The sequence below is a fragment of the Ictidomys tridecemlineatus genome, chromosome 2 (genome assembly GCF_052094955.1).
Source record: "Ictidomys tridecemlineatus isolate mIctTri1 chromosome 2, mIctTri1.hap1, whole genome shotgun sequence".
NCBI lineage: Eukaryota > Metazoa > Chordata > Mammalia > Rodentia > Sciuridae > Ictidomys > Ictidomys tridecemlineatus.
The window spans coordinates 7,816,553-7,842,701 of NC_135478.1; the positions used below are offsets into that span (position 1 = coordinate 7,816,553).

General features: G+C 39.6%; 1 protein-coding gene across 12 annotated transcripts; it reads right to left on the reverse strand.

Annotated features, from left to right (window-relative positions):
- Znf561 (zinc finger protein 561) lies at positions 1–26,121 on the reverse strand. 12 transcript variants are annotated; one of them, XM_078028729.1, is made up of 10 exons: positions 25,560–25,615; positions 25,195–25,278; positions 16,093–16,204; positions 11,635–11,792; positions 9,615–10,808; positions 9,023–9,111; positions 8,294–8,420; positions 7,504–7,584; positions 5,857–5,942; positions 1–5,263 (listed from the first exon to the last, which is right to left on the reverse strand). In XM_078028729.1, exons 5-10 carry the CDS (start codon positions 9,739–9,741, stop codon positions 3,875–3,877), a joined length of 1,899 nt encoding a protein of 632 aa, XP_077884855.1. In that variant the 5' UTR covers positions 9,742–10,808; positions 11,635–11,792; positions 16,093–16,204; positions 25,195–25,278; positions 25,560–25,615; the 3' UTR covers positions 1–3,874. The 12 variants fall into 12 exon arrangements, with proteins under 12 accessions (XP_077884855.1, XP_013218736.1, XP_021589508.1 ...); XM_013363282.4 differs by lacking the exon at positions 16,093–16,204 and having other exon boundaries at positions 9,615–9,716; XM_021733833.3 differs by lacking the exon at positions 16,093–16,204 and having other exon boundaries at positions 9,615–9,743.
- Between the last annotated feature and the right edge of the window lie 28 nt (positions 26,122–26,149).

Consider the following 26,149-nt stretch of genomic DNA (forward strand, 5'->3'; position numbering starts at 1 on the left):
TTAAAATTTTTTAATGAATTTAATGGTTTAGATAGCAACTAAAAAGTAATGGAGTACCTAAATTTAAAACACCAAGAGTAGAGTAATCTCAATGAAAAATACCAGTACAAATACAGATAAGCACAAGGACAAACAGAAAAAACAAGATGCTAAAAATTACTCCAAATTTATTACTAATTATATTATATATAATGGACTAAATGTTCGAGATAAAAGAAAAGGATTGTTAGGATTTTTCAAGTATTCGATTTTTTTTTTTTTTAAACTCCAGCTACTAAAGTATGTATAAAGACACCTCTGGGGCTGGGCTGTAGCTCAGAGGTAGAGCACGTGCTTAGCATGCATGAGGCCCTAGGTTTGATTCCCAGCACCAAAAAGCAAACAGAATATATACAAAGGGTCAGAGAGACTGAGAAATTAAAAAAAAAAAAAAAATCAGGCTGATATAGCCATATTAATATCAAAAAAGAATTGAATAGAAAACATGAGAAAGTTTAGATTTTTTCAAAACAAATATTTTTTGAAAGAAATCACAAAACTAAATATTTGCCAAGATTAACAAGTTAAAAATGCACAAAGAAATCATTCCAGAATACAAGAAACCTAAACTTAATTACCCAACCAGTAAATATTAAAAATATAAGAAAAAAAACCCTGCAAATTTTTGCTGCACAAAAATGAAAACATGCCTAGAAAATTTTAACTCACAATGTGTAAGATGGGATTGGAAATCCTAGTTGTCCTATAAGCATAAAAGAAATTGACCAAATGCTTTAAAACCATTGTAGAAAAAGGGTACCTAAAACAGTAATAATTACTCTAGATCTGAATAAATCAACAAGATAAATCACCAAGTTAAGAATTTAGAAAACATGGCAATATTCCCCAATGCAATGTATGATACTGTCATAATCTACATCTAAATATCTTTCAAGTCTTTCTTGAATTATTATTTTGGTAATACTGGAGAATGAACCCAGGGCCTTGCATATGCTAAGCACATACCCCGCTTTTTGTTACAGAACAATCACATGCCATTGTTATTCAAACATATATTTGTGAGAAGATTTTATAACATTAGTAAATGCAAGTTACCTTTAAAGATGATCCATTATGTCCAAGTTGAGTGGATCTAAGAACACAAAGTTAACACTAGCTGGGTATAGCTCAGTGGTATACTGCTTTCCTAGCATGTGTGAGGCCCTGTGTTTGATCACCAGCACAAAAAAGTTTTAAAGTGTTAAGATTAAAAAATTAAAATAGCCAGGCATGGTAGCTCATGCCTATAATCCCAGAGATTTGGGAGGCTGAGACAGGAGGATTACAAGTCCACACACTTTAGCAGTTCAGCAAGCCTTAAGCAACTTGGCCAGACACTGTTTCAAAATATAAAAAATTAAATCAATAAATAATAATAAAAATCATTAAATGACCACATTTGAGGGTCCTTTCATTCATTCACTCATTCAAGTTCTTATTAGGCATTATAGGCCAATTGGAGTTCTAAGTACTTGAGTCTTACCAGTGAATGAACATGATCACAAGATGCAGGGAAGGCAATTAATAAATCCAAGAGGAATGCAGCCTCACAAACTAAGGAATATTGAGAAATCTTTATACACAGACTGGGTAAAAAGTAAAATCTAATAAGTCAATAAAATGGAGAGCATCTCATCAGAACTTTGAAGAACAATATGCTGCTTTTACTACTTTTGGTCAGTATTGTGCTGGAGATCATACTCATTAAAAAAAGAAAATAACTTAACAGTTGAACTAGAAAAATAATAGTCATTCTCTACAGATATGACTGCTTGGTGACAAACCAAATAAACGAATCTATGTGTTTATGTGCCCTAAAGTGGCAACTTCGAATAATTCATGTTTAATTTAAACCCCAATATGACTTTTAAGGTGGGGTCTTTAGGACTTTACTGAAGTGAGGTCAAAAGAGTGGAGAACAAATCCAACAGGGCTATGATTTTATCAGAGGACAGAGAGACCTTGTTCTTAGTCTCCATCACATGAAGACACATTGAGGCGGCTGGCAACTGCGTGCCAGGAACAGAGGCCTCACCAGAAGTTGACTGGTGAGGTGATCAGTTGGTACTCCTGATCTCAGACTTCTGGCCTTCAAAAATGTGAGAAAATAAATTTCTGTATCATTTCAGTTTATTTATTCAAAACAGAATCACTTTTTAAGCCACTTGATATACGGTATTTTGTTATGGTGGCCTAAGCTAAATATGACAGATTTTGGAACTGAAAGTGGGGTTTCACCTAAAAATGTACAAGCAGCTTTGAAATTCAGTAATGTATCAGGGCTGAAAATTTTTTAAAGCACATGCTAGGAAAAAAAAAAATTAAAGGATATTCTGGTGAAGTGTCACTTGGCAATGGAATATTATTAGAAAATGGAGAAAATGCAATCCTTGAAAGGCAGAGGTAAAGAACTTGGTAGAACTATATTCTAGCATTTCTTAGAAGGTAGAACCTGGAAGTATTACAATTAAAAGTCTGAGAATTATAATTAAAATGTTGAAGGAGTAGCTTGGTTCCTCCTGACTCCTTTATTAAAATGCAAAAGGTAAGAGCTGAGGTGGGCACAGTAGTGCACACCTATAATCCCAGCAATGCAGCAGGCTGAGGCAGGAGGACTGCCAAGTTCAAGGCCAGTCTCAGCAACTTAGTGAGGCCCTAAACGACTCAGCAAGACCCCATTTCAAAAAAATAAGAAGGGCTGGGGATGTGGCACAGTGGTGAAGCCCCTCTGGGTCCAATCCCCAGTACAAAAACAAAACAAACAAAAAATAAGAGCTGAACTGAAGAAAGAATATTAAGCAAAAAGGAACCACAGCTTCGGAGATTTGGAAAACTTTTAGTCTAAACATACTACAAAAACTAAGAAAGCTTCTACTAAAAAATGTTGTTGAACAACTATTTGATAAAAAGATCATGGGTTGGCTGGGCATGGTGGTCATGCCTATAATTTCAACCCTTCTGGATGCTGAGGCAGGAGGATCATAAGTTATAGGCTAGTCTGGGAAATTTAGTGCGACCCTATCTTGAAATGAAATTAAAAAAAAAAAATCGCTGGGGATATAGCTCAATCAGGGTGCTTGCCTAGCATGGGCAAGACCCTGTATTTATCCCCAGTAATGGGAAAACAAACAAAAAAAAAACTGAAGTCAGAAACAGAAATTAGATTATACTAGCAAAGACACTGCTGCTTGAATCTACAAAGAACCCAGCAGGCAAAGCAGTAAATTTCTTAGATCTTATAAGAAGAGGATGTAGGGATAATCAGCTACGAATATTGACTAGCCATTAAGAACAGGTAAGGATGGTTTCCTTCTTGGCATGCTCAGTGGGAGATCAGTGGGATTAGAGGATATGCTTGGAGGAGTGTCTTTCAACATTTCACCTGTGTCCTATATCATCTTGGAGTCTGGTGAATTTTCTCATGAATAAGCCACACTGGCAGCCACTTAGCAACAAGGGATAAGAACCAAATCTTCATTTACCTCATATAGCATGTATTAATGCTACGGTAACTATGAGTCCAAGCACCAGGATGAGGCCAACCTGCAATACTGACCTCATCTAAGATCCACAAGTGCTCAGACTCAGGTATCTGTGAATGAGCAACAGGGAAGGGGCCAGGGATGTAGCTCAATGGTACATCAACCCTGTGGTTGATCCCAAACATTACTAAAAGAAAATATTTAAGTTCCAGGGGATCAACATATCTTATTTCATACTATCAGGATGGCATCTAAGGATAATCTGAACCATTACAACCCATACAAGGCAATTATTAAGACTAATCTGATGATCTTTGGTGTCACTATCAACTTTAAAGGTCACAACAGATGGGCTAAATAGTAACACCCATACCTTTACATTCATAGGCCTTCTTCCCAGTATGAATTTTTGTGTGTTTGTTTAGTCGGGAGGAAACAGCAAATGCTTTTCCACATTGCTTACATATGTAGGGTTTCTCTCCAGTATGGGTTCGCATGTGAATGTTAAGGGATGTGGAATATATAAAAGCTTTCTCACATATATCACACACAAAGGGCTTTTCTCCACTGTGAATTTTCAAATGTTTAGTACGATGAGAAGAAGTAATGAAGGATTTCCCACACTGAACGCATTCAAAAGGCTTCTCTCCAGTGTGAGTTCTTACATGATGAATCAAGCCTGAAGTCCTAGTGAAGGCTTTCCCACATTCCTTACATTCATAGGGCTTCTCTCCACTGTGAATTCGTACATGTGTAGCAAGGGCTGAATACTGAGTGAAGGCCTTCCCACATTCCTTACATACATAGGGTTTGATTCCAGTGTGTGTTCTTATATGTTCAGTAAGCTGAGTAGATCTAGAGAAGGTTTTCCCACATTCCTTACATTCATAAGGTTTCTCTCCAGTGTGAACTCGTATGTGTTCAGTCAGGCCTGACCACCGAAGAAAGGCTTTCCCACATTCCACACATTTATATGATTTTCTTCCAGTGTGAATTCTACTGTGATCATTAAGGTATGCGTTATTTTTAAAGGACTTGCCACACACCCTACATTGGAAGGACTTTTCTCCATTATGGGTTTTTATATGTGCAGAAAGTTGAGAAAAAGTAGTGAAGGACTTCCCACATTGCTCACATTTTTTGGATTTCTCTCCTGTATGAATTGTTACATACTGAGTTAGGTGTGAGGAAACTGCAAAGGCTCTCCAACATTCCTTGCATTCACAGAGTTTATTTCCAGTGTGGGTTCCCATGGGATTATTAAGGCATACAAAACACGGAAAGCCATTTCCACATTCCTCCCATTTGTAGGGTTTTGTTGCATTGAGAATTTGAAGATGTACATCAAGGTCTGTGGCATGAATAGGTTCGTTCCCATATTTCTCCCATTCATACGGATTTCCTCCATTGTGAGTTCCCATATTTGCCTGAAGGTATGATTGATTAAAGAAGGCTTCCCCACTGTCTCTGTATTCAAAGGGTTTCTCGGTCATGCTAGTTCCCTGGTACATCATATCTGGAGTCAGGCTGAAGACTTGTTCACACTGATTCAACTCAGAAAGGTTCTGTTCAGTAGAGGTTTGTTTATGTAGATTAAGGATGTTTTCTCCATACCCATTACCCTCAGAAATGTATCCTTGATTTTGCATTCTCACATCTGTCATAAGGCATGACTGTTCAATAGGTACTTCTCCACATGGCTTATAGTCACACAGTGTCCCTCCATCACTGAGGCTTGCCTGCTGATGAATGCATGAATGAAGATTAAGGGATTTTAGAAAGGTGAAATAAATTTTACCCAGACATTTCCATGGTCATTATAATTTTTACAATTTCCATTTCATGCACAGATTTCCTGGCCTCTTTATTTCCTAAAAATTGGATAATGGATCCTTTCATCAAAATCTTGTGCCACTGACTCCAACTGTAAAAAGACTATATTCCCATAAAATTTTTTAAAACCTACATGTCAATTTGTCTAGTTACATATTTGGGAATGTGTTTTTGAGAAAGCTCTGAAGCAACAAGCTTCATGATGTTCAAAATCTCTCTCCAGAGGAACTGCTTCCTCTTAGGTACATACTACTCTCAAATATCTCTCATTTGGGGGCTGGGGCTGGGGCTCAGCGGTAGAGTGCTTGCCTAGCACGTGCAAGGCCCTGGGTTCAATCCTTAGCACCACATAAAAAAATAAATGAAGAAGTAGAGACATTGACAACTACAACTAAAAAATAAATATTTTTTAAAAAATATCTCATTTGTACTGGTTCTCTATAAAGGAATTCCCAATCTTTTCTAAGAGTGAGAAATAACAAATACCCCTTGTTAATCTTACCGTTTGTATCCCAATGGAAGTTTGTGTCATACAGTCATTCTGAAGCTCTGACCCTTTGGTGCTAGGTTGGAGTTCCAATTCTGAAGCTAAACAGCAAAAGAAATGTAAGGGTTTGAAGAAATAAATGGTAGATAGAAATTAAAAATGATGATGGGTCAACTGTCCTTGTTTGCAAATTAAATATCAGATTTAAGGATTTTTAGTTTATTAAAAATTTGACAATAGAGCTGAGCGTGGCTCAGAGGTGGAGTGCTTGCTATCAAGCATATCCCCTTGTGTTCCATCCCAGGCACTGCCAAAAAAAAAAAAAAAAAAAGCAATAAAGACACAAGGTCAACATTTTAGATGGCTTATTTCATATTGATTCTGTGAAAATTAAAGTGAAGATTATCAGAAAAAGAAAGTAAGAACTAGGAAAAGCAGATACTGAAACAATAAACTTAAAAGAGGGAACAGAATGGGTAATTTTGTAAGAATTATAGGAATGTTTGAGTAGATTGAAAGTAATAGGTTATAGGAAGTGGAAGATCTCAAATTCTGAGGAAAATGGCTTCAAGCTTCAGAAATAAAGTACAGCTTTAAATGTTTTCCCATATTAGCCAGGCATGGGGGTGCACACCTGTAATCCCAGTGTCTCAGAAGGTTGAGGCAGGAGGATCACAGGTTCAAGGCCAGTCTCAGAAACTTAGCAATACTGTAAGCAACGTAACAAGACAAGACCCTTCTTAAAAGATAAAAAGGGCTGAGGACATATTTCCCTAAAATTGTTTAAACCAAGTTATCAATGGGGCTGGGGATGTGGCTCAAGCGGTAGCGCGCTCGCCTAGCATGCGTGCGGCCGGGGTTCGATCCTCAGCAGCACCACATACCAACAAAGATGTTGTGTCCGCCAAGAACTAAGAAAAAAATAAATAAATGTTAAAATTCTCTCTCTCTCTCTCTCTATCCCCCTCTGTCTCTCACTCTCTCTTTAAAAAAAAAAAAAAAAAAAAAAAAAAAAAAAGTTATCAAGTTATCCAGTTATATATTCAGAAATGTGCTTTGTTGAGAGCTTCATGGTATTTAGATTCTCTCTCCAAAGGAATTCTTCCCTCTGGATGCAAATTATTTCTCTCAATATCTCTCATTTATACTGGTTCTTTATAAAGAAATTCCCAATCTTTTCTGAAGGTGGGAAATAACAAATATTCCTTGTTTACTTTATCAGTATTAAAGCACCCCTGGGTTCAATCCCAAACACAAAAAGCAAACTAATTTTTTCTCATATGTATAGCACATACCTATAATCCCTGCTACTTGGAGGCTGAGGCAGGAAGATCACAATTTTGGGGCAAATCTGGCCAAATTACTGAGATCCTGTCTCAAAATAAAAAATAAAAAGGACTGGGGATCCAGGTCAGTGGTAGAGTTGCCCTTGGGTTCAATCCCTAGTACCAAAAAAAAAAAAAAAAAAAAAAAAACTTCCCATATTGCTGGGTGAGGTAGCACACGCCTATAATGCCAGATACTTGGGACACCGAGGCAAGAAGATCAACTGTCTCTAAATAAAAAAGGGGTGGGGTGTAGCTAAAAGGTAAAGTGCCTCTGAGATCAATCCTCAGAACTAGGGAAAAAAATTCCTCATTAAACTGAGTTCTTCTTACTCACATTGAAGAACTTCACTTTCCATTGTCCTCAACTGTTCTTCTTTTAACGAGGAGATCAGACTAGGTATGAAGAACTGATATCCTGTGCAGGTGGAAAGATGCATGAATGGAAGAGGCTCATGCAAGAGATGACAATCCTTCTTATGACTAAGGAATTATAGTTCTAATGAAAGCAATTATTTCAAAATGGATAAAATGGAAAAATATGGGTTGAATGTATAACTTATTGATACAGCATGTGCTGCGTAGCATGTGCAAGGCCCTTATTTTCATCCCAAGCACCAAAAAGAAAATAAGAAAAAAGAAAAAGGCATGTCTCTCCATTTCTGTGCCCCCAAAAGATTGGTTATCTCTAAACTCTGATAGTCAAATGAAAGCTGACATACATATTTACAGACACTAAGACTTATCTTCAAGTAGAAAATAAAGCAAATCTAACAAAATGATATTTGTTCTCGTGGGAAGGCAACTCTTCCCTCTGGTTCTCAAACATTACTGTGCATTAGATTGATCTGGAGTGCTTCTCAAAACAGACAACCAAGCCACAAACCACGTTTCCGATATAGTTATTTCAAAGTTGTGGAAGGAAAGTGTATATTCCTGACAGGCTTAGTGAGGTCATGGTGTTGATGACATTTTAAGAATGGCCACAGTAGATTAAAATGTATTATATCAGGAACTATGTGTTATTTCCCACTATAGTCAGAATTAACAGTCAATTCTGCAAGACAATAATAAGCATATGAAATACATCTGTTCCATAAAATTACAAGGAATAATGACAGCCTTACCTACTGAGGTCAGGTTCTCAAAGTTCTCCAGCATCACATCTTTGTATAGGTTTCTCTGAGTTGTGTCCAGTAAAGTCCACTCCTCTAGGGTGAACTCCACAGCCACATCATCAAAGGTCACTGAATCCTAAACCATTACACACATGCTGGTTTGAGCCAATTAACACTTCCACCAATGTTCACTGGAGAATTAGGAAAGGGGGCTTAATACCTATATATGGTTCTGAGGTCTCCCATATTCCATCCCCAGTGTTCAATGGCCCTAGGAACGCCTCTCTCTATCTAAACTCACTCACTGTTAAGCACCTACCATTATATATGCCTTGAACATCATTTGTTAAATGTGAATTAATCTCAGCACAACTAGTTTAGGAGCTTTTGTCCTACCTGTCTCTACTGTAACACACTCCTGAGCACACTGCAGATAAATGCTAATGAATAAATTATTTGAAAAAAGGACACTAATCTGCCTCACCATCTGTCAGAGTACTCAGCAAAATGAGAAACATGCAGTGGGCATCATTAGGATCAAAGTAATTACTGAAATACTGGGATGATTTTCAAGGTAACACCTCACCAATCTGAGGCTTCCACTCCCTGAGGAAATTTAAATGAGGACTCAGTCCTTAAATGGGGCTGTATTTCCATTAAAATAAAGTCTCTCTAAAAGGCAATGTCTTTAATGCACAGAAGTATTCCACTTTGTGGAAGGACACCTTTTCTTTTTACCTGGTAATAATTTGCCTGGTAGTCAGTCACCATTCTTTCTACGTTTGTCTTTTCTTCATAAAAGCAGATTGGTTCCGTGGAAAGAAGGCCTAATGGAAAAGAAAGATGGCATCAGAACCCAGAGTTGCCCATAATTCCTATATTCACATGCTATAAAGTCATTCATTCCTACATGGAAATTCCCTCATAATCTTAAACACTTAAAAACCACATAAATATACAACATTAACATGAAATGCCACAATAGCCATGACATGTCTCACCTAGAGCCCAGGAAGCCAATTCTGAGCCATGCTGCCCACTGGGGAAAGGGTAATGATCTCATTTTATAGGTTAAAAAAAAAAAAAAAACTTGAGCCCTGAAAACATATAACTCTATTTTCTCATGGTGGTAGAACTCATGAAGATTATGCAGCACCTCTTCCCAAAGCACAGACACCAGGGAGATGAATTATGAGACAACATTCTATGTCCCACTTCAGTTGTTCCTAAATGAATCAGCAGCATGACTGCTGAAGCACCATCCATTGGACTCTATATTCTGCAGGGGAGACCTAAAACAGTGTGAAAAAGAGCATCAATAAGGACTTACCATGGGACAAATCAATGGCTGCCATCCTGGGATGCTGATGGTGAAATGTGCCTGAATGCTCCCTTCCCTGATGCCAAGACCACTTTAGGGCAGCGTATGAATCTAAGTGGATAGAAGCAATCTCCATTCCTTTTCATACAGGGTTATGTGGAGTCCCATTCATATCAATCATTAATCAACATCAAACATCAGTCATTAAACATCATACATTAGTGTTCTCTCTACAGTTAACATATGTGAAAGCCACTAAAAATGGAGTATTCAATAACAAACACAATTACACAAATACTGACAAGACTGGTATTTGTCAGAGGTTGCTCTAATACCTTTCTCTATATAAGTTCAGATAATTATCATAATCATCCTACCATTACCATACTTAATACTGAAGAAACCTACAATTCAGACAACACTTATAATTAGGCTAGTATCATCCAGTTTGGAAGTTGTCAAACAGGACTTGGATGCTGCTGCTGATCCTAAAAGCCTGATCTCCTATGATTCTTACTCCTCTCCACATGACTAGAAGGTAGTCTTGTAACTATACAGTATAATTCAGTAGTATTAACCCCAAGTGTTATTGACCACTTCTTAAGGATCTATTATGACTAAATAATTTTGCTTAATAAATTAAAATCAGAATAAAAAGATTAACACGATTTAGCTACCTGAAAACTCTCAAATATGTTTGGAATAACTTGGATATCTGAATCTATTTGTGTGTATATACATGCAATGGGAACTGAACCCTGTTTTGCACATGCTAAGCATGTACTCTACATCCCCAGTTCCTGAATCTGCTTATTCTTGGTACCAGGGACTGAACCCAGGTCACTGACTGCTGAGTCACATCCTCAACCCCTTTTAGTTTGTGAGACAGGGTCTCACTATTTAGGGCCTTGATAAACTGCTATGCTGGCCTCAAACTGGTGAACCTTCTGCCTTAGCCCCCTAAAATGCTGGGATTACAGGCATACCTTTTTTCTCCCCTTTTTAAAAAAATAAAGCAAGTTTATTCTCGTTTTAGAAATACTAGTTTGAGAACAGGAAATGGCCTTCTTGTAGGATGGGCATGAGATCAAAAACAGAGAAAGGAGGAATTGGGGAGGGAAGACAGGAGAATGGAGGCCATATCTCTCACTCTGGATGGGGGAAGGTCAAATGAATGATGGCTGGCTAGGAGATAGTAGACACCTGCAAGAACCGGAGAACAAGGGATCACCATCCATAGCCTCTTCATAAAGCAGCAGGTAATGGTGGCACCAGTGACTGGAGCTATCCCTGTAACCACTAGTCTGTGACGAGCACAAGCAGGCACTGCCCACCTAGTACCAGGTAAAGTCAGCAATGCTGACCTAGGCACTAGGGGCACAATAGGACACACCTTCATCCTTGAGCTCCAAGCTATGCAGTCTCAGGCAATGGCTTTGGGGCCCCTCCAGCTCCACACAAACAGGGCTGAATCCCCAGCTCTGCCATGCCATCCTGGCCCACAATGCATACTGATTTGGCAGGTAACAGAAAACAGTCTTCCTTCTCAAGTCACTCTACCCACCAGCTGGCAGCCAACTGCAACCAACTCCTTCACAACAGGAGGCAGTCTCATAGGTACACATGCCCGCTGCTAGCCATGCCACAGCTGCCACCAGCATCACACCCAGCAGCAGCACTGGTAGGGGACATCTATTTTGTACAGCCAGCAGTAGGGCAGAATAGACTCTGGGGGACTGGAAGCAGCATGCCCAGGTTGGTGGCAGAAAGCACAGCAACCAGGCACAGGTGTGTGGAGGAAAGCCAAGCAGGTACCTTCTCTTTCCCTTCCTCCCACTGGTACCCCTCTGTATTAATTTTATGAGATATAAACACAAAACAAGTACAATCAAACTTTAGGGTCCAGTGAATTATGAAGATTTAGTATGAGAAAAAGAACGTAATTATCTCAATTTGTTTATTGATGACATACTGAAATAATTTTCAATATGTGGGACAAAATAAAATATATTATTACAAAAAACCTTACCTGTTTCTACTTTGTTTACTGTGGCTACTAGAAGTTTATCTCAGGTCTGTCTTACTCTTTCATTCTTTCACCAAATAATCAGGAAGTCCTATTTCTGTGGTAGGCATATCCAGAGCAGGGATACACAGGAAATGTCCTATCCTTAAAGATCCAAAGTTCTATAGGATAATAAAAACAATAACAAAATAACTGAGATATTAATCCTAAGTGCTATGGGGAAAAAAAAAAAAAAACAAGCAGCTGAGAAAACAGTGTCCTGTACATGCATACACACAGAAAGCACAATTACCTTTTTTTTTTTAAGTAGGAATTTAATCCATACCACTGACTACATCCCAGCAGTTTTTATTTTTTATTTTGAGACAGGGTCTTGCTAAGTTGCTGAGGCTGGCCTCAAAACTTATGATCCTCCTGCCTCAGATTCCCCAGCTATACGAGCATGCACCACTGTGCCTGGCTAGAAAGCACAGATACTGTGAACTGGTTCTGGGGCAAGATGATAGCAAAAGAGGGAAATAAACATTAACTACTTCACCTTTGACCCAACAAGTTTAGAATTATCAAGGATTTTATAAGAAATTCAGAACACATTTCCAGTACTGATCAGCTTCATCAGCATCTTGGTTGAAAAAATTTTCAAAATGAAGAAATCTGCCCTCTTCCCCCACATCAGTAAAAGGTGAATGCCAAACCACCAACACTTGTCTATTTATGGATCTTCTCAAAAAAACCTTTCCATAGTATTCATCGGGTGAGAAAAGACAGTCAATTTTTTTTGCATCAGTTTTTTGTTTTGTTTTGTTTTGTTTTGTGGTGCTGGGGATTGAACTCAGGGCCTTGTACAGAAGATGCAATCATTCTACCAATGAACTATATACCCAGTCCTTGCTTTAATTTTTATTAATTTCTTCCTTACACTTCCTTCATGTTTCTTATATTACCTTGTAACATCCATTTTAAAGAGTTCCTTTTTTTTCTTTTTCTTTTTGGCAGTACTGAGAATTAAATATACTCTACCACTGAGCTACATCCCCAGATCTTTTGATTTTTTAAAAATTTTGGGACAGGATTGCTCACTAAATGCCGAGCCTGGCCTTAAACATATGATTCTCCTGTCTCAGTCTCAGAGTGCTGGGATTAGAAAGGTATGCACCACTGTGCCCAGCTAAAAGATTAGCTCTTAAAAAAAAAGCCAGATGTGGTGGGAAAATTCTGCAATCCCATAACTCAGGAAGCTGAGGTTTGCATGTTCAAGTCCAGCTTCAGCAATTAGCAAGGCACTGTCTAAATAAAAAATTAAAGGGATGGGATGTAGCTTCAAGATAAAGTGACCCTGAACTTACTCCCCAGTTCCCAGAAAAAACAACAACAAAAAAATCTTCAATAAATCAAATAGAACAACAGCCTAAATAGTGATCTGCAAAATGAAATTTAAATGACAACCCCCTGAAGAATTCACAGTTCATGACTCATGAACCAAATTCACCCTAACAAAAACCCTATAGGTCTTTAGATGTTTCAAATGCTAAATCGACATATGGTAAGTCATATGTCTAGATCGGTGGGGTGGCTCACACCTATAATCCCAACTATTTAGGAGGCTGAGACAGGAGAACCCAAAGTTCAAATGTTTTCGTCACCACAGGGGCTGTTATTGTCAAAAATTAAACAAAAAAATTTATGCGAATGGATTAAGTTACAACACTGGTGCATGCCCATAATCCCAGCGACTACAGAGGCTGAGGCAGGAGGATTACAAGTTTGAAGCTAGTCTCGAACTTAGTGAGACCCTGTCTCAAAATAAAAAGGGCTGGGAATGAGGCTCAATGGTAAAGCACACACCTGGGTTCAAACCCGGGGGGGGGGGGGGGTTACAACCTCAATATCAACCTCACCTAATTTCTTATGTGAAAATTAGGGCATTAATCAGTGTGTTAAAAACAGGGAGATTACTCCAACATGGCCAAGAAATTACACTCAGAGAAGCACATAATATTAAAGATTTATTATATTCACAGGTTCTAGAGAGGAAAGCACAGCAAGTCAAGCAGGGGACTACAGGGAAAGCAGGTTGAACCAAGCAGGTGAGCAGCTGAAAGAGGGTGACAACCTATGGGGTGGGGGGTTTACTAGAAGTCTGAGTGGGGTAATTAAGCAAAAGTAGTAAAGGGATTCCATTGGTGCCTTTGAATGTCAGGAGTTCACAGTTAGAGGGTATAATAAGAATTTGTGGCAGAGGCCAGCCTTACCACACTGGCACATCTGGTGGCCTTGGATGAGAAATACTGAAGCATCAGAAAAATATGAAGTTTTAAGATTTACAAAACAATCAGGGAAGAGTATGAAACGTGGAATGGGGGCAAATGACAGTCACCCTCTTAACCCCAGGATACTCTAAACCTCAGTTCCCAGGGAAGTATTTTCTCCTTTGACTTCTTAGTAGACTAACCTTGGTCTCTTTGAAAGCCCTATAATAATTACACACAACCCAAACTATGTAAAGATGTCCATAACCTACTGTGAAATCACTTTTTTTTTCTAAGTCTTTTTTAAAATTTTTATTATTTTTTTTATTGGTTGTTCAAAACATTACAAAGCTCGTGATATATCATCTTTCATACATTTGACTCAATTGGGTTATGAACTCCCATTTTTACCCCAAATACAAATTGCAGAATCACATCGGTTACACACTCACATTTTTACACAATGGCATATTAGTGACTGTTGTATTCTGCTACCTTTCCTATCCCCTACTATCCCCCCTCCCTTCCCCTCCTATCTTCCCTCTCTACCTCCTCTGTTGTTCAATTCTCTCCCTTATTTCCCCCCCCCTTTCCCCTCACAACCTCTTATATGTGATTTTGTGTGACATTGAGGGTCGTGAAATCACTTTATTTGCAGTTAATTTTTACTTTTCATAATTTGCTTACTTTTTTTGGTGTGTGGTGCTAGGGATTGAACCCAGGGCCTTGGGCATTGGGGGGGGGCACTTTGTTTACTTTTTTTTTCTAATTTATATATGACAGCGGAATGCAATTTGTTTACTTTTAATCAACAAACTATAGTATACAATGTTGTTTTGAAATATATATTCATTTTGTGATGAGAACACTTAAAAATCTTTAGTAATTTTCAAGGATATAACATGTTATTAACTAATAGTCACCAGGTATACAAGAGAGATTTTGATCTAATTCCAACTGAAATTTTATATCCTCTGGACAACAGCCCCCTCTTTATCCCTTTGCTACTTCTATGAGCTCAAATTTTTTTAGCTTAGGTATACAAGGAGATCATGAGGTATATGCATCTCTGTGCCTGGTTTATTTCTCTTAACATAACATCCTCAGGTTCATTCATGTTGTTGCAAACAACAGAATGTCCTTTTTTTTTAAATCAAATACCACCTTTGAACCTGCTTTATTCAATCACCAATAAGACTCTGATAAGAGGGACCAAAAAAAAAAAAAGCCCAAACAAACAAAAGCCCCAACAATTTCCACCCCCCACCCCACCCCACCCCACCCCCGCATCAAGAGGGACCAGAACAAGAGCATGCTCAGAAGCAAGTTCAAGCTATATTATAAGCTCCTCAAGCACTTACCCCAAATGATCTAGTATACCCAATAGAAGATTTATAGTACAGACTTCTAGTAGCATGGAATCAATGTGCAATTTTCTGCAGAAAATTACTTTCCCTTTGAGAAAAAGCTTAGCCCTGACTCACGGTAGAGAATAAACAACTGTGGAACATCAAGTGACCAAATAGTCCGATCTTCTTAAATAAACTGGGACTTGTTTGACCCACCTTGCCTTATGTTTGGGCATATGTAGCATCAATCTACACTAAATGGAAATGGCATATAAGACACTGAGCTCTGGCAAGTCCAGTGAGCCTAAATAAATTGCATGAGTAAATGGCAAAGACTATTTCAACACCATCTTCAATTGCACTGTCTCTTTCCCTCAACCCATGCCTATGGCTTCCTTTCACCCAGTATACTAACACAAAACCTAAACCTCCCCCTTTATAGATGTGTCTGTATGACATGCACCACCTGAAAAGTACAGAGCTGAAACATGGTGTACCACTGACCAATGACTGATCAGACTGTAGTAACAGTGCCATTAGTAATACTGTTGTCAGCACCACCATCTGTGTCTTCTCAAATAATTTATCTTCATCATGGAATTCACATAGCATTATTTCTTTTTTGGGGGGTGGGAGGCAGTCCTAGGGACTGAACTCAGTGGCACTCAACCACCAAGCCACATCCCCAGCCCTATCTTGTATTTTACTTAGAGATAGGATCTCACTGAGTTGCTTAGCGCCTCACTTTTGCTGAAGCTGGCTTTGAACTCTCATCCTTCTGCTTTAGCCCCCCAGGCACTGGAATTATAGGCATGCAATACTGCACCTGGCCATATAGCATTATTTTTAATTAAAAAACTCACTTCAGGGCTGGGGATGTGGCTCAAGAGGTAGAGCGCTTGCCTGGCGTGCGCGGGGCGCTGCGTTCGATCCTCAGCACCACATAAAAAATAAAGATGTTGTGTCCACCGAAAACTAAAAAAAAATAAATAAACATTAAAAAATTCTCTCTCTCTCAAAAACAAACAAAAAACAAAACAACAACAACAACAAAAAAAACCTCACTTCACTGCAAAGGACACTCCAATAGGAGTATATCCATGCAATCAACTAGTCTTATTAGATGTGCCACAATAGGTGGAATATTGTAATAAAAACTCACTTCCCAGGTTGGGAATGTAGCTCAGTGGTAGAGTGCCTGCCTAGCAAGTGTGAGACACTGGGTTCAATCCTCAGCACCACATAAAAATAAATATATTGTATTCTACATCCAAAAAACAACAATAACAAAACACATAGGTGGGCCCGGTGGTGCATGCCTGTAATCCCAGTAGCTTAGGAGGCTAAAGCAGGAGGATCATGAGTTCAAAGCCAGCTTCAGCAAAAAGCAAGGTGCTAAGCAACTCAGTGAGTCCCTGTCTCTAAGTAAAATACAAAATAGGGCTGGGGATGTGACTCAGTGGTTGAGTGACCCTGAGTTCAATCCCCGGTACCAAAACAAACTAAACCCCCTCACTTTCCAGTGGCAGAACTTCAAGCAGTACATTTGGCTCTTCACTTGGCCAGAGGTATGTATATACAATGATTCATCAATAGCTGTCAATGGTTTTGTTGGATGCCCAAGGATGTAGAAAACCAAGACTGGGTGACAAGCAAATCTGCAAAATTTTTTTTAATCAGAGATGGCCTTCTCAAAAAGGATATAGGCTGTCAAAGTATCTGTGACCTATGTGAATACCGGCCAAAGGTGATCTACTAGAAATAAGACAATTGGGTTGGGGGTGTGGTGCTTACCTAGCATGCACAAAGCCCTGGTTCTACCACTAGCACCACCAATAAATAAATAAATAATGATTAATAATTACATGAGCAATATGATGCACTCTGTTACTTTTGTACAGTTGTCCGTTACTTTCTCAGCCACCCCAATGGGTGTTTGTTTAATGGGCCATGAGCAAAACTGCCTCAAGAGCAGAGATAACATCATTCATGGTTCAACAAAATGGACTCGCCCTTACCAAGGCTGAACCATCTAACACTGTTGCTGTGGGCCTGATCTGCTAAAAGCAGAAACCAGAGATAGGTGTCCCTTATGGCACCATTCACTACAGAGGACCAGACAGGCACTTCACTAGGTGTTTTGATTACAAGTTGCGCACACTGAACCTCTACTAGCATGAAGGTGACAAATATTTACCCTCACTATAATACACTTATGTTATAAATATGGATTTCCCTCTCCATTAATAATACTGCTGCCTGCACTATCATCTGTGAATTCACAAAATAATTTATCTCTCATCTTGGAAATCATATAGCATTATTTCTAATTAAGAAATTCACACCAGGCATGCTAGCACATGCCTATAATCCCAGTAGCTCAGGAGATTAAGGCAGGATTGCAAAGTGAAACAAAGCCAGCCTCAGCAACTTAATGAGCAAGAACCTGTCTCAAAATAAAAAGTAAAAAAAAGGGGGGGGGCCCTAGGGATGTGGCTCAGAGGTAAAGCACCCCTGTGTTCAATTTCTGATACCAAAAAAAAAAAAAAAAATTTACTTCACCACAAAGGACGTACAAAAACAGAAATACATCCATGCAATCAAATAGTCTTATTAGTTAGGTTACCATTCAGAAGTACCTGATCTACATGAGAGGTGAAATATTATAAGAAAACTCATGTACAGGGCTGGGAGTATAGCATAGTGTTCAACACTATGCAAAAGGCCCTGCATTTGATTCCCCATAATCTCAGGAAAAAGAGCACAAAACTCACAGGACAAAGTTGTAGACAAATCTCACAATGGATGAGATTCTGTCTCATAGGATACAACATAGTTGTTCTGCGATTGGCTCCAGAACCCTTGTGGACACCAAAATCCCCAGATGCTTAAGTGCCTTATTGCCAATATTATCAGGTGTAGTGGCAAATGCCTATAATCCCAGCTACTCAGGAGGCTGAAGCAGGAGGACTGCAAGTTAAAGGACAGTCTGGGAAACTTAGCAAGACCTTGTTTCAAAATAAACAGTTTTACAAAGCAGGATATATAGCTCAGTGACAGAGCGCCCCTGGGTTCAATCTTCAGAATTAAAGGAAAAAAATTAAGTAAAATCCCACAGTATTTGCTTATCACCTAGGTGCATTTCCCTAATATTTTAAAGCAATATTTTAAACTAATACTTTAATACCAAATACAACATAAATACAATATAAATAGTTGTTATACTGTATTATTTAGGAAATAATGGCAAGGGAAGAAAAGGTCTGTACATTCTCAGTACAGATGCAACCACTGAAGGCTTACCTATATAGTACATGACAACAACAATAGAATATTTTCTTCCAATTGGTGGCTGGTCAAATTCCTGCATGTGGAATGTGCAGAAGGCTAAGAGTATATGCTTTAAATCAGACCTTGGAGATGAGGATGTAGCTCAGTGGAAGAATACCTACCTGCCCAGCATTAGCATGTGTGAAGCCCTGAGTTCCTTTCCCAACTCACGCGTACACACACATGCACACAATCATACAGCTTTACATGGTACTTTCTCCCCATAGGCAGAATCCTGGAGTGAAATAATTGATCAGTGAATTGACTCTGCAGACAGAAATTCTGCCTCAGTTCCAGGAACCTAGATCTTAAGCCCTAATGGGAAATGCCTCCCTCAGGACACAACTAGAAATGAGACAGCTACCTGGGTATTTTGGGCTTCATATATCACAAATATCTAAAACAAAAGGCAAAATGAAGGGAGGGGGCTGATCTACTGGCCATAGTGATCGACGCCAAGTACCAAAAAGAAATGGGTACAGGCTGGGCATGGTGGTGCATACCTTTAATCCCAGGGATTAGGGAGGTTGAGGCAGGAGGTTTGCAAATTCAAGGACAGGCTCAGCAATTTAGCAAGGTCCTGAGCAAATTGACAAAACCCTGTCTCATAAACATTAAAAGGCCTGGGGATATGGTTCAGTGGTTCAATTCCCAGTACCAAAAAGAGAAAAGAATCTGAGGTACAGCTGCATAATTGGGGCAAGGAGAAAGAAATTTAAAGTCTCACATACTTCCATGCTGAACAGAAAAAGCTTAATGGAAAATTTCAACTGAAAAAAACGAAGAATGGCAGACCCTTTGGGAATGGAGTTTGGATTAACTCTACCAGGTACAAAACTAACAAATCACTTCAATCTTCCTTCCATTTTTATTTTACACATAAGTACTGAAGGTTATATTTTAAAATTTAGTCCTGAGGTAACAATATTCACTGAGAATGTGATGAAATACAAGGAGCAGTTAATATGGCTTATGATGGTGATATACCATGTCTAGTGGGAATATGCATCATATCACTTTGGAAAGGGTTAGGATTTCTTCCCTTATATTTTCTTAGCTATAAATATAGACTTGATTAATTACTGCAAGAAACTTAAAATATATGAAGAAGGGTGAATATGGAAGTTGAGTAGCCAGAGAGTGGAATGTGCCAGTAGACTAAATAATCATCTCAGCTTCAAATTCCCCGTCAACATTTGCTATGAAATACAATACTGGTTTCTTTAAACATTTATCTTTTATCCCGTATGTGTTAAGTTTTCCTTAAGTTTTCCAAGTACCGGGGCATTACGGGGACACTGAAGAAGGATGGAAACTTCTGTGGGATCCCACTGGTGCATGATGAGTCATCCTCTGGTGCTCTGTCCCCACCATGTGCCCAGAATACAGGCTCCATAGGCAATATTGATTCTCTTTGTCATCATCCTGTAGTGCTCATAACAGGGATACCAGCCATTACAAAGACTCCCATGCCGCCCCTGACCAGTGCAGGCAGCTGAACTTAAGATGGCTTATGTGAATTTGCAGGGACACCAAATAAAACAGACACAATTTACACAGCTTCAGGACAGCTTCCCTGCTCTCAGCCTCAGGTTCCCCAAAAGGGAGAGCAAAAGAAAGTCACAAGAGGCTGATGAGAGAGAGAATATCTTTGGAAGTGAGCTTTTATTGGGGAGACTCTTGTTCTTAGAAGTTCTATCCAAAAAAGGGCAGAAGGGGCAGGGCTACAAGGGACAGGTGAGTGTAACTCAAACCTGGGGGGACATCCCACAAAGAAGACCCCTTGATGTCTGAGCTAGATCCTGGCCAAGCCACAGTGAAGGCAGTGGTTGGTCAGAATCTGAGGCATCAGGACTGGAAGGGTGTGGTCACTCTTGTGGCTCCCCACACTCCCACTAGAAGCACATCAGCACATGCGTCAGTTTCAGAGTTTCCTAAGTGCCCCATGACAAGTCACAGTACATTACAGAATGCAAGATGCATGCTGACCCAACTTGCTCTACATATCAACCCATAAGAAGCCTATGTCGTAGACCTTGGTTCCCCATAGTTCTCCAGGTGCTAACACTGCATTTTATGCCCAATTCCCTCTGCACACTGGCCCAACTTCAGGTAGCTTTGCCATAAAGCATCGTTCATGCTTGAATAGTGACTGGAGAGCAACTCAGGCTCACAGCATACCAGGAGCACTACCTTCTAGTGGACTACACCTACACTGCAGCCAATACACCCTAACAGGACCTTAATGAGTTCCACTTTGGGATATTCATGCCCCTGGATAAGCTCCTCTCCAGATTGATACACAAGATCTGTGATTTATTTCTAGCCAAGAGAATGTGGCTAGAAATTTGCAGATGTAATTAAGGCCCCAAATGAGTTGGGTTTTAATTCATCAACAGGGAAAATCATTCTGGTAGAACTAATATAATCATGTGGAAGACTCTTCAAGAGTCCTTCTGTGAGGTACAGATACTCTGCTAGCTATATTAATGAAGGGTACACATGACAAAAATTATAAGTAAACTCAAGAAACTATGGTAAACACCTACAGCTGCCAAGAAATGAATTTTGCAAATTACTTCAGTGTGGAGATTGATTCTTCCCACTTAAACCAGATGAAAATAAACTCTACCAATACCCTGACTACAAACAGATGAAATCCTGAGCAGAAAACCTATGTAACCCATGACTGGACTTGTGACCCAGAGAAACTGTGAGATAAGCATGTACTATTCTTTTTTTTTTTTTTTGGTACCAGGGATTGAACTCAGGGGCACTTGGCCACTGAGCCACATCCCTAGCCCTATTTTGTATTTTATTTAGAGACAGGGTCTCACTGAGTTGCTTATTGTCTCGCCATTGCTAAGGCTGGCTTTGAACTCTCAATTCTCCTGTGTCAGCCTCCCAAGTGACTGGGAAGCATGTACTATTCTAAGCCACTGAATCTGCTGAAATCCATTAGGCACCAACAGATAGATATATACAGGTTTTCTAATGAAGTTGGTCTTGGAAGAGGTAGGCATTCTTCTATGTTTAGAACGGACTTTTTTTTATACCAGGAAGTGAACCCAGGGGTACTTAACCACAAAGCTGCATTCCCAACCCTTCTTATTTTTTTTTCTTAAGACAGGGATTTCACTAAATTGCTTAGGGCCTCACTATGTTGCTGAGATTACAGGCATATGCCACCACACCTGGCTATAATCTTTCACTGACAATTATGCTACTGATGGGTATGACTGTATACTCCTATAATCCCAGTGACTCAGGAGCCTGAGACAGGATGGATTGCAAATTTAAGGCAACTTAGGTCCTGTCTCAAAATAAAAATTACAAGTGCTGGGGATGGCTCCATAGTAAAGCACTTGCCCAGCATACACAAGGGCCTGGATTCAATTTCTAATACCACACACATACAAAAAATAGAATATGACAAAAAACAACAACAATAATGATGATGTACTGAAGTTCATCTATACTATGGCATCTATTATTAATTTATTCCTTTTGTTTACAATAAGGATTCCAATAATATTATTTATTCTGTTGAGCCATATTTGGTTGTTTCTAATTGAGGACTATTTCAAATAATAGTGATGAAATGTCTTCAGTTTTATATTAACAGACATTGCACCCACTACTCTAAAGTTAAAGCACATATTTAATAGATATTGCCAACAGCTCATATTGCTTCTTCAATAAACTCTGCCACCAGCAGAATATACACATCCTCACCAATTTTATCTTCAGAACCTCTCATCAAAGCTAGGTGTGGTGGCACATACCTGTAATCTCAGCTATTAGGAGAGCTGAGTCAGGAGAATCACAAGTGTTAGACTAGCCTGGGCAACTTAGCAAGATCTTATTTCAAAAAAAAAAAAAAAAAAAAAAAAAGTCTGGATATATAGTTTAGAGGGAGAGAGCTTGCCTGACACGTGGTAGGCCCTGGATTCAATCTCTGGTACAAACAAAACAACCCTCATCAATTTTTTTTTTCTTTATGGCCAGCTAATTCACCAAGACCTCTAAGTAGCAAACACTTAAGGTAAAATGGATATTGTTATGCCAAATGGTTCCTTCAGAGCTTTCTACCAGATCATATATAATATCTAGTGGTATCAAACTATTAGATGTGTCAGCCTATATAAGGAGTGACACAAGACTAGCTGGTCTGAACTTTCTCTCAAGGAAACTGAGCCCTAATTTGTTTGTGGGAATCCCAAAATGGACTGACAACCACTCAAAGAAGCTTTGACTATTTATGAACATAATCATTTCTTAAGATTGAGAATTAACAAGTGAATTTTCATAGAGAACTTTTTCTTTAATGTTTAATCACTGATTCTCATTAATTCCTTGAATTAATTCCCTATTCACAAAAATAAATAGCTGTAGAAATAAAACTAGTCATGCACTTCCTTCCATACCTCCTAGTTCAAAAAGGTGAATTCTTATGTTTTTTTTTAAGAGCACTAATTTTTTAAAATACCTTTTATTTTATCTATTTATGTAGTGCTGAGGATGGAACCCAGTGCCCCAAGCATGCAAGGCAAGCACAATACCACTGAGCCACAACCTCAGCCCCACTATGGACTTTTGATCTCAGCTTAAATAGAACTCACTTTTTTTTCCCTTCACCTACTTTCATACACTAACAGAGCATATTACACTTTACTTCCAAAATTCTGATCACTACGTAAATTCATTTATTTGCCCTCTTTATTAGTGTATAACTTCCCTCAGAACATTCCTTTAGCTCTCCCTCCCTCTGAAGATAGCCCTCATGTGCATTCCTTGCTTCACTACAATGGAGGTAAAGCTTTACCTACAAATCTTTCTCAAGATTGCCCCATTCTCCTTTGAATATGTAACTATTTTCCTAAACCTATATCAATATCTTTAAAAAAAAAAAAAAGGGCTGGGGATGTGGCTCAAGTGGTAGCGCGCTTGCCTGGCATGTGTGCGGCCCGGGTTCGATACTCAGCACCACATACAAAGATGTTGTGTCCACCGAAAACTAAAAATATTAAAAATTCTCTCTCTCTCTCTCTCTCTCTCTCTGTCTCTATCTTTAAAAAAAAAAAAAAAAGACCTAGTGTGAATTTTTTTCTCTACCCTCAGTCATTCAGGCATTCATCAGTTTATAGGATATATATAAGAAATGGAGAAAATATTAATACGCCATCAGACTTTAAACAAATAGCAAAACTTGTGACTTTCTGAAAGAACACATGACCTTTCAAAAAAGTCAATAGAGAGGGGCTGGGGTTGTAGCTCAGTGGTAGAGCGCTCGCCTAGCCTAGCATGCATGAGGCGCTGGATTCAATCCTCAGTACCACAAAATGTAAAATAAAGATATTGTGTCCACATAAAACTAAAAAATAATTTTTTTTTTAAAAGTACATTTAAAAAGCCCAAAAGAGGGGCTGGGGATGTGTGGTAGCTTGCTAACCTAGCACCACATAAAAATAAAATAAAAAGATATGTGTCCACCTAAAAAAACTAAAAAAAAAAAAAAAAACTAAAAAAAAGTCAACAGAGAAACAACAGTGACTGTTTTCAGTTCAAAGAACCTAGGAGACATTAAAAGTTTTCAATATAAGAACTTTGAAGAGATTGATATTAGATCCAGTAACACCCAAAAGTCTATTTTGGAATAATGTGGAGAATTTTAATTTCAAAAAAACTAAATACTTTGGGCTGGGGTTGTGGCTCAGTGGTAGAGCTCTGGCCTGGCATGTGTGAGGCACTGGGTTCGATTCTGAGCACTGCATATAAGTAAATAAATGAATAAAATAAAGGTCCACTGACAACTAAAAAAATATTTTTTTAAAACGTAAATACTAGATTTTTAATTTTCTTAGAGGAAATGTTACTATTGTGGTTTTAGTAGACCAATATTCTTATCTTTAGGTGATACCTCACCAACAACCTGATAATATCATGCCTGTAATTTCAATGTATGCTTAAACAGTTTGCCATAAAACGTACTTTATTATTCTGTGGAGAAATCAAATAGCTAATTTAATTGGTAGTACCAGTCTAACAAAGCCTTCTTAGCTGGTGGGATGGCACACCTTTAATCCTCCTGCTGAGTCAGGAGGATGCACATTCAAGGGCAGCCTCAGCAACTTAGCAAGGCCCTGTCTCAAAATTTAAAAATAAATAATAAAAGACTGAGGATGTAGTTCAGTGGTAGAGTGCCCCTAGGTTCAATCCCCAGTACCCAAAACAAAACAAAGCCTCCATTCTTTCTGGAGGAAGGCTTATAAGGTTGGTAGAGAGGTAGAGACCTATAAAGTTCACATAAGAATAGTTATTAACGGGGATGGGGGTGTTGCTCAGTGGTGGAGCAGGCTTAGCATGCATGAGGCCCTGGTTCCATTTACAGTATCCAAACAACAACAACAACAAAAATAGCTTTTTTCTTCAGGATAAAGTGGCGCTGGGGTCTATGTACCTTTGTATATGGTTCACAAGACACCTAAGAAAGTATCTTTCTCTTTCTACCAGGGTACAATGTGTCACAAATAAACACATGACGCACAAACAAAGCGAAATTCCCGGATGAAATATTAGTTCGCATAAAAAACGAGGAGAAGGCCCCCTCGACCCATTTTCTACCCAGCGCTCACCAGGACACGCAGAAGTCTCCGGGTCCCCGGAGGAGGACGCAGATGTGAACCAACGTGACTCCAGTGCCGGAAATTCTATTCCCTCTGGAAAAAAATTCACAAAGGTTATTTTGGAGGCTTTTAGGAGGGGCGCGCGGTGCACGGACACGCGTCCAGGGCGAGCTCTCACCACGCCGCTCAGCCCGGCGCTGGAGGGGACCGACTGCCCGGGCGGCCTCTCGGACAAGGCCACGCCAGGAGGACGCGCAGCCCGGCGGGAGGGGCGCGCCCAGCCCCTCGGAACAGCTCCTGGGGACCGCCGGGGGCAAGCTCGTGTTCCCACCACCCTCTTCCACCGCCGGGGCATCCCTCTCACCACGCCTCACCAGAGCCGGGCCGAGACCTAAGACCACCAAGTAGTGAGGTCTCGGGCGAACCGGGCCAGAAAGGAGGCGGTGGACCACTGACGTCACTACCGCTTCCGGGCAGGCAGCAGCACGTTAGGCCTCTTCGGGCCGAGAAATTAAACTTTCCTCTCGTGTCCGGGGGCTCGCGGGTGGGCTCATCAAGGGGATCCGAGGCAGAAAGAAGTCCAGAGGCCAAAGCCGAAGTTAGAACCAGGCCTCTGAGCGGGCTGCGGGCGGGGCCCACGCCCCGGGGCGGGGCTGGGGGCGGGACCAGGCCCTGCGCTCCGGGGGTGGATGGAGAAACCGGTTGGGCAAGAGTGGGGGTGGGGAAGCATCCCTCAGGATGCTCACAAAAGCTTTTCTCCTTTTCCAGTGAAGGATTTCTTTTGCAGGCTCCAACAAGAGAGACTGTTGGTTTTGCTATATAAGTAATATTTGTAGATGAGGACTCTGGTGCCACCAGAACCCAAACAGAAATATTGGATTTATATGTCCTTAATGAGGGTTGATCTCTTTGGAGGAGCATATTGTTAATTTAATGTTCCTGTAGAAAGGGGGTTGTCATCAAG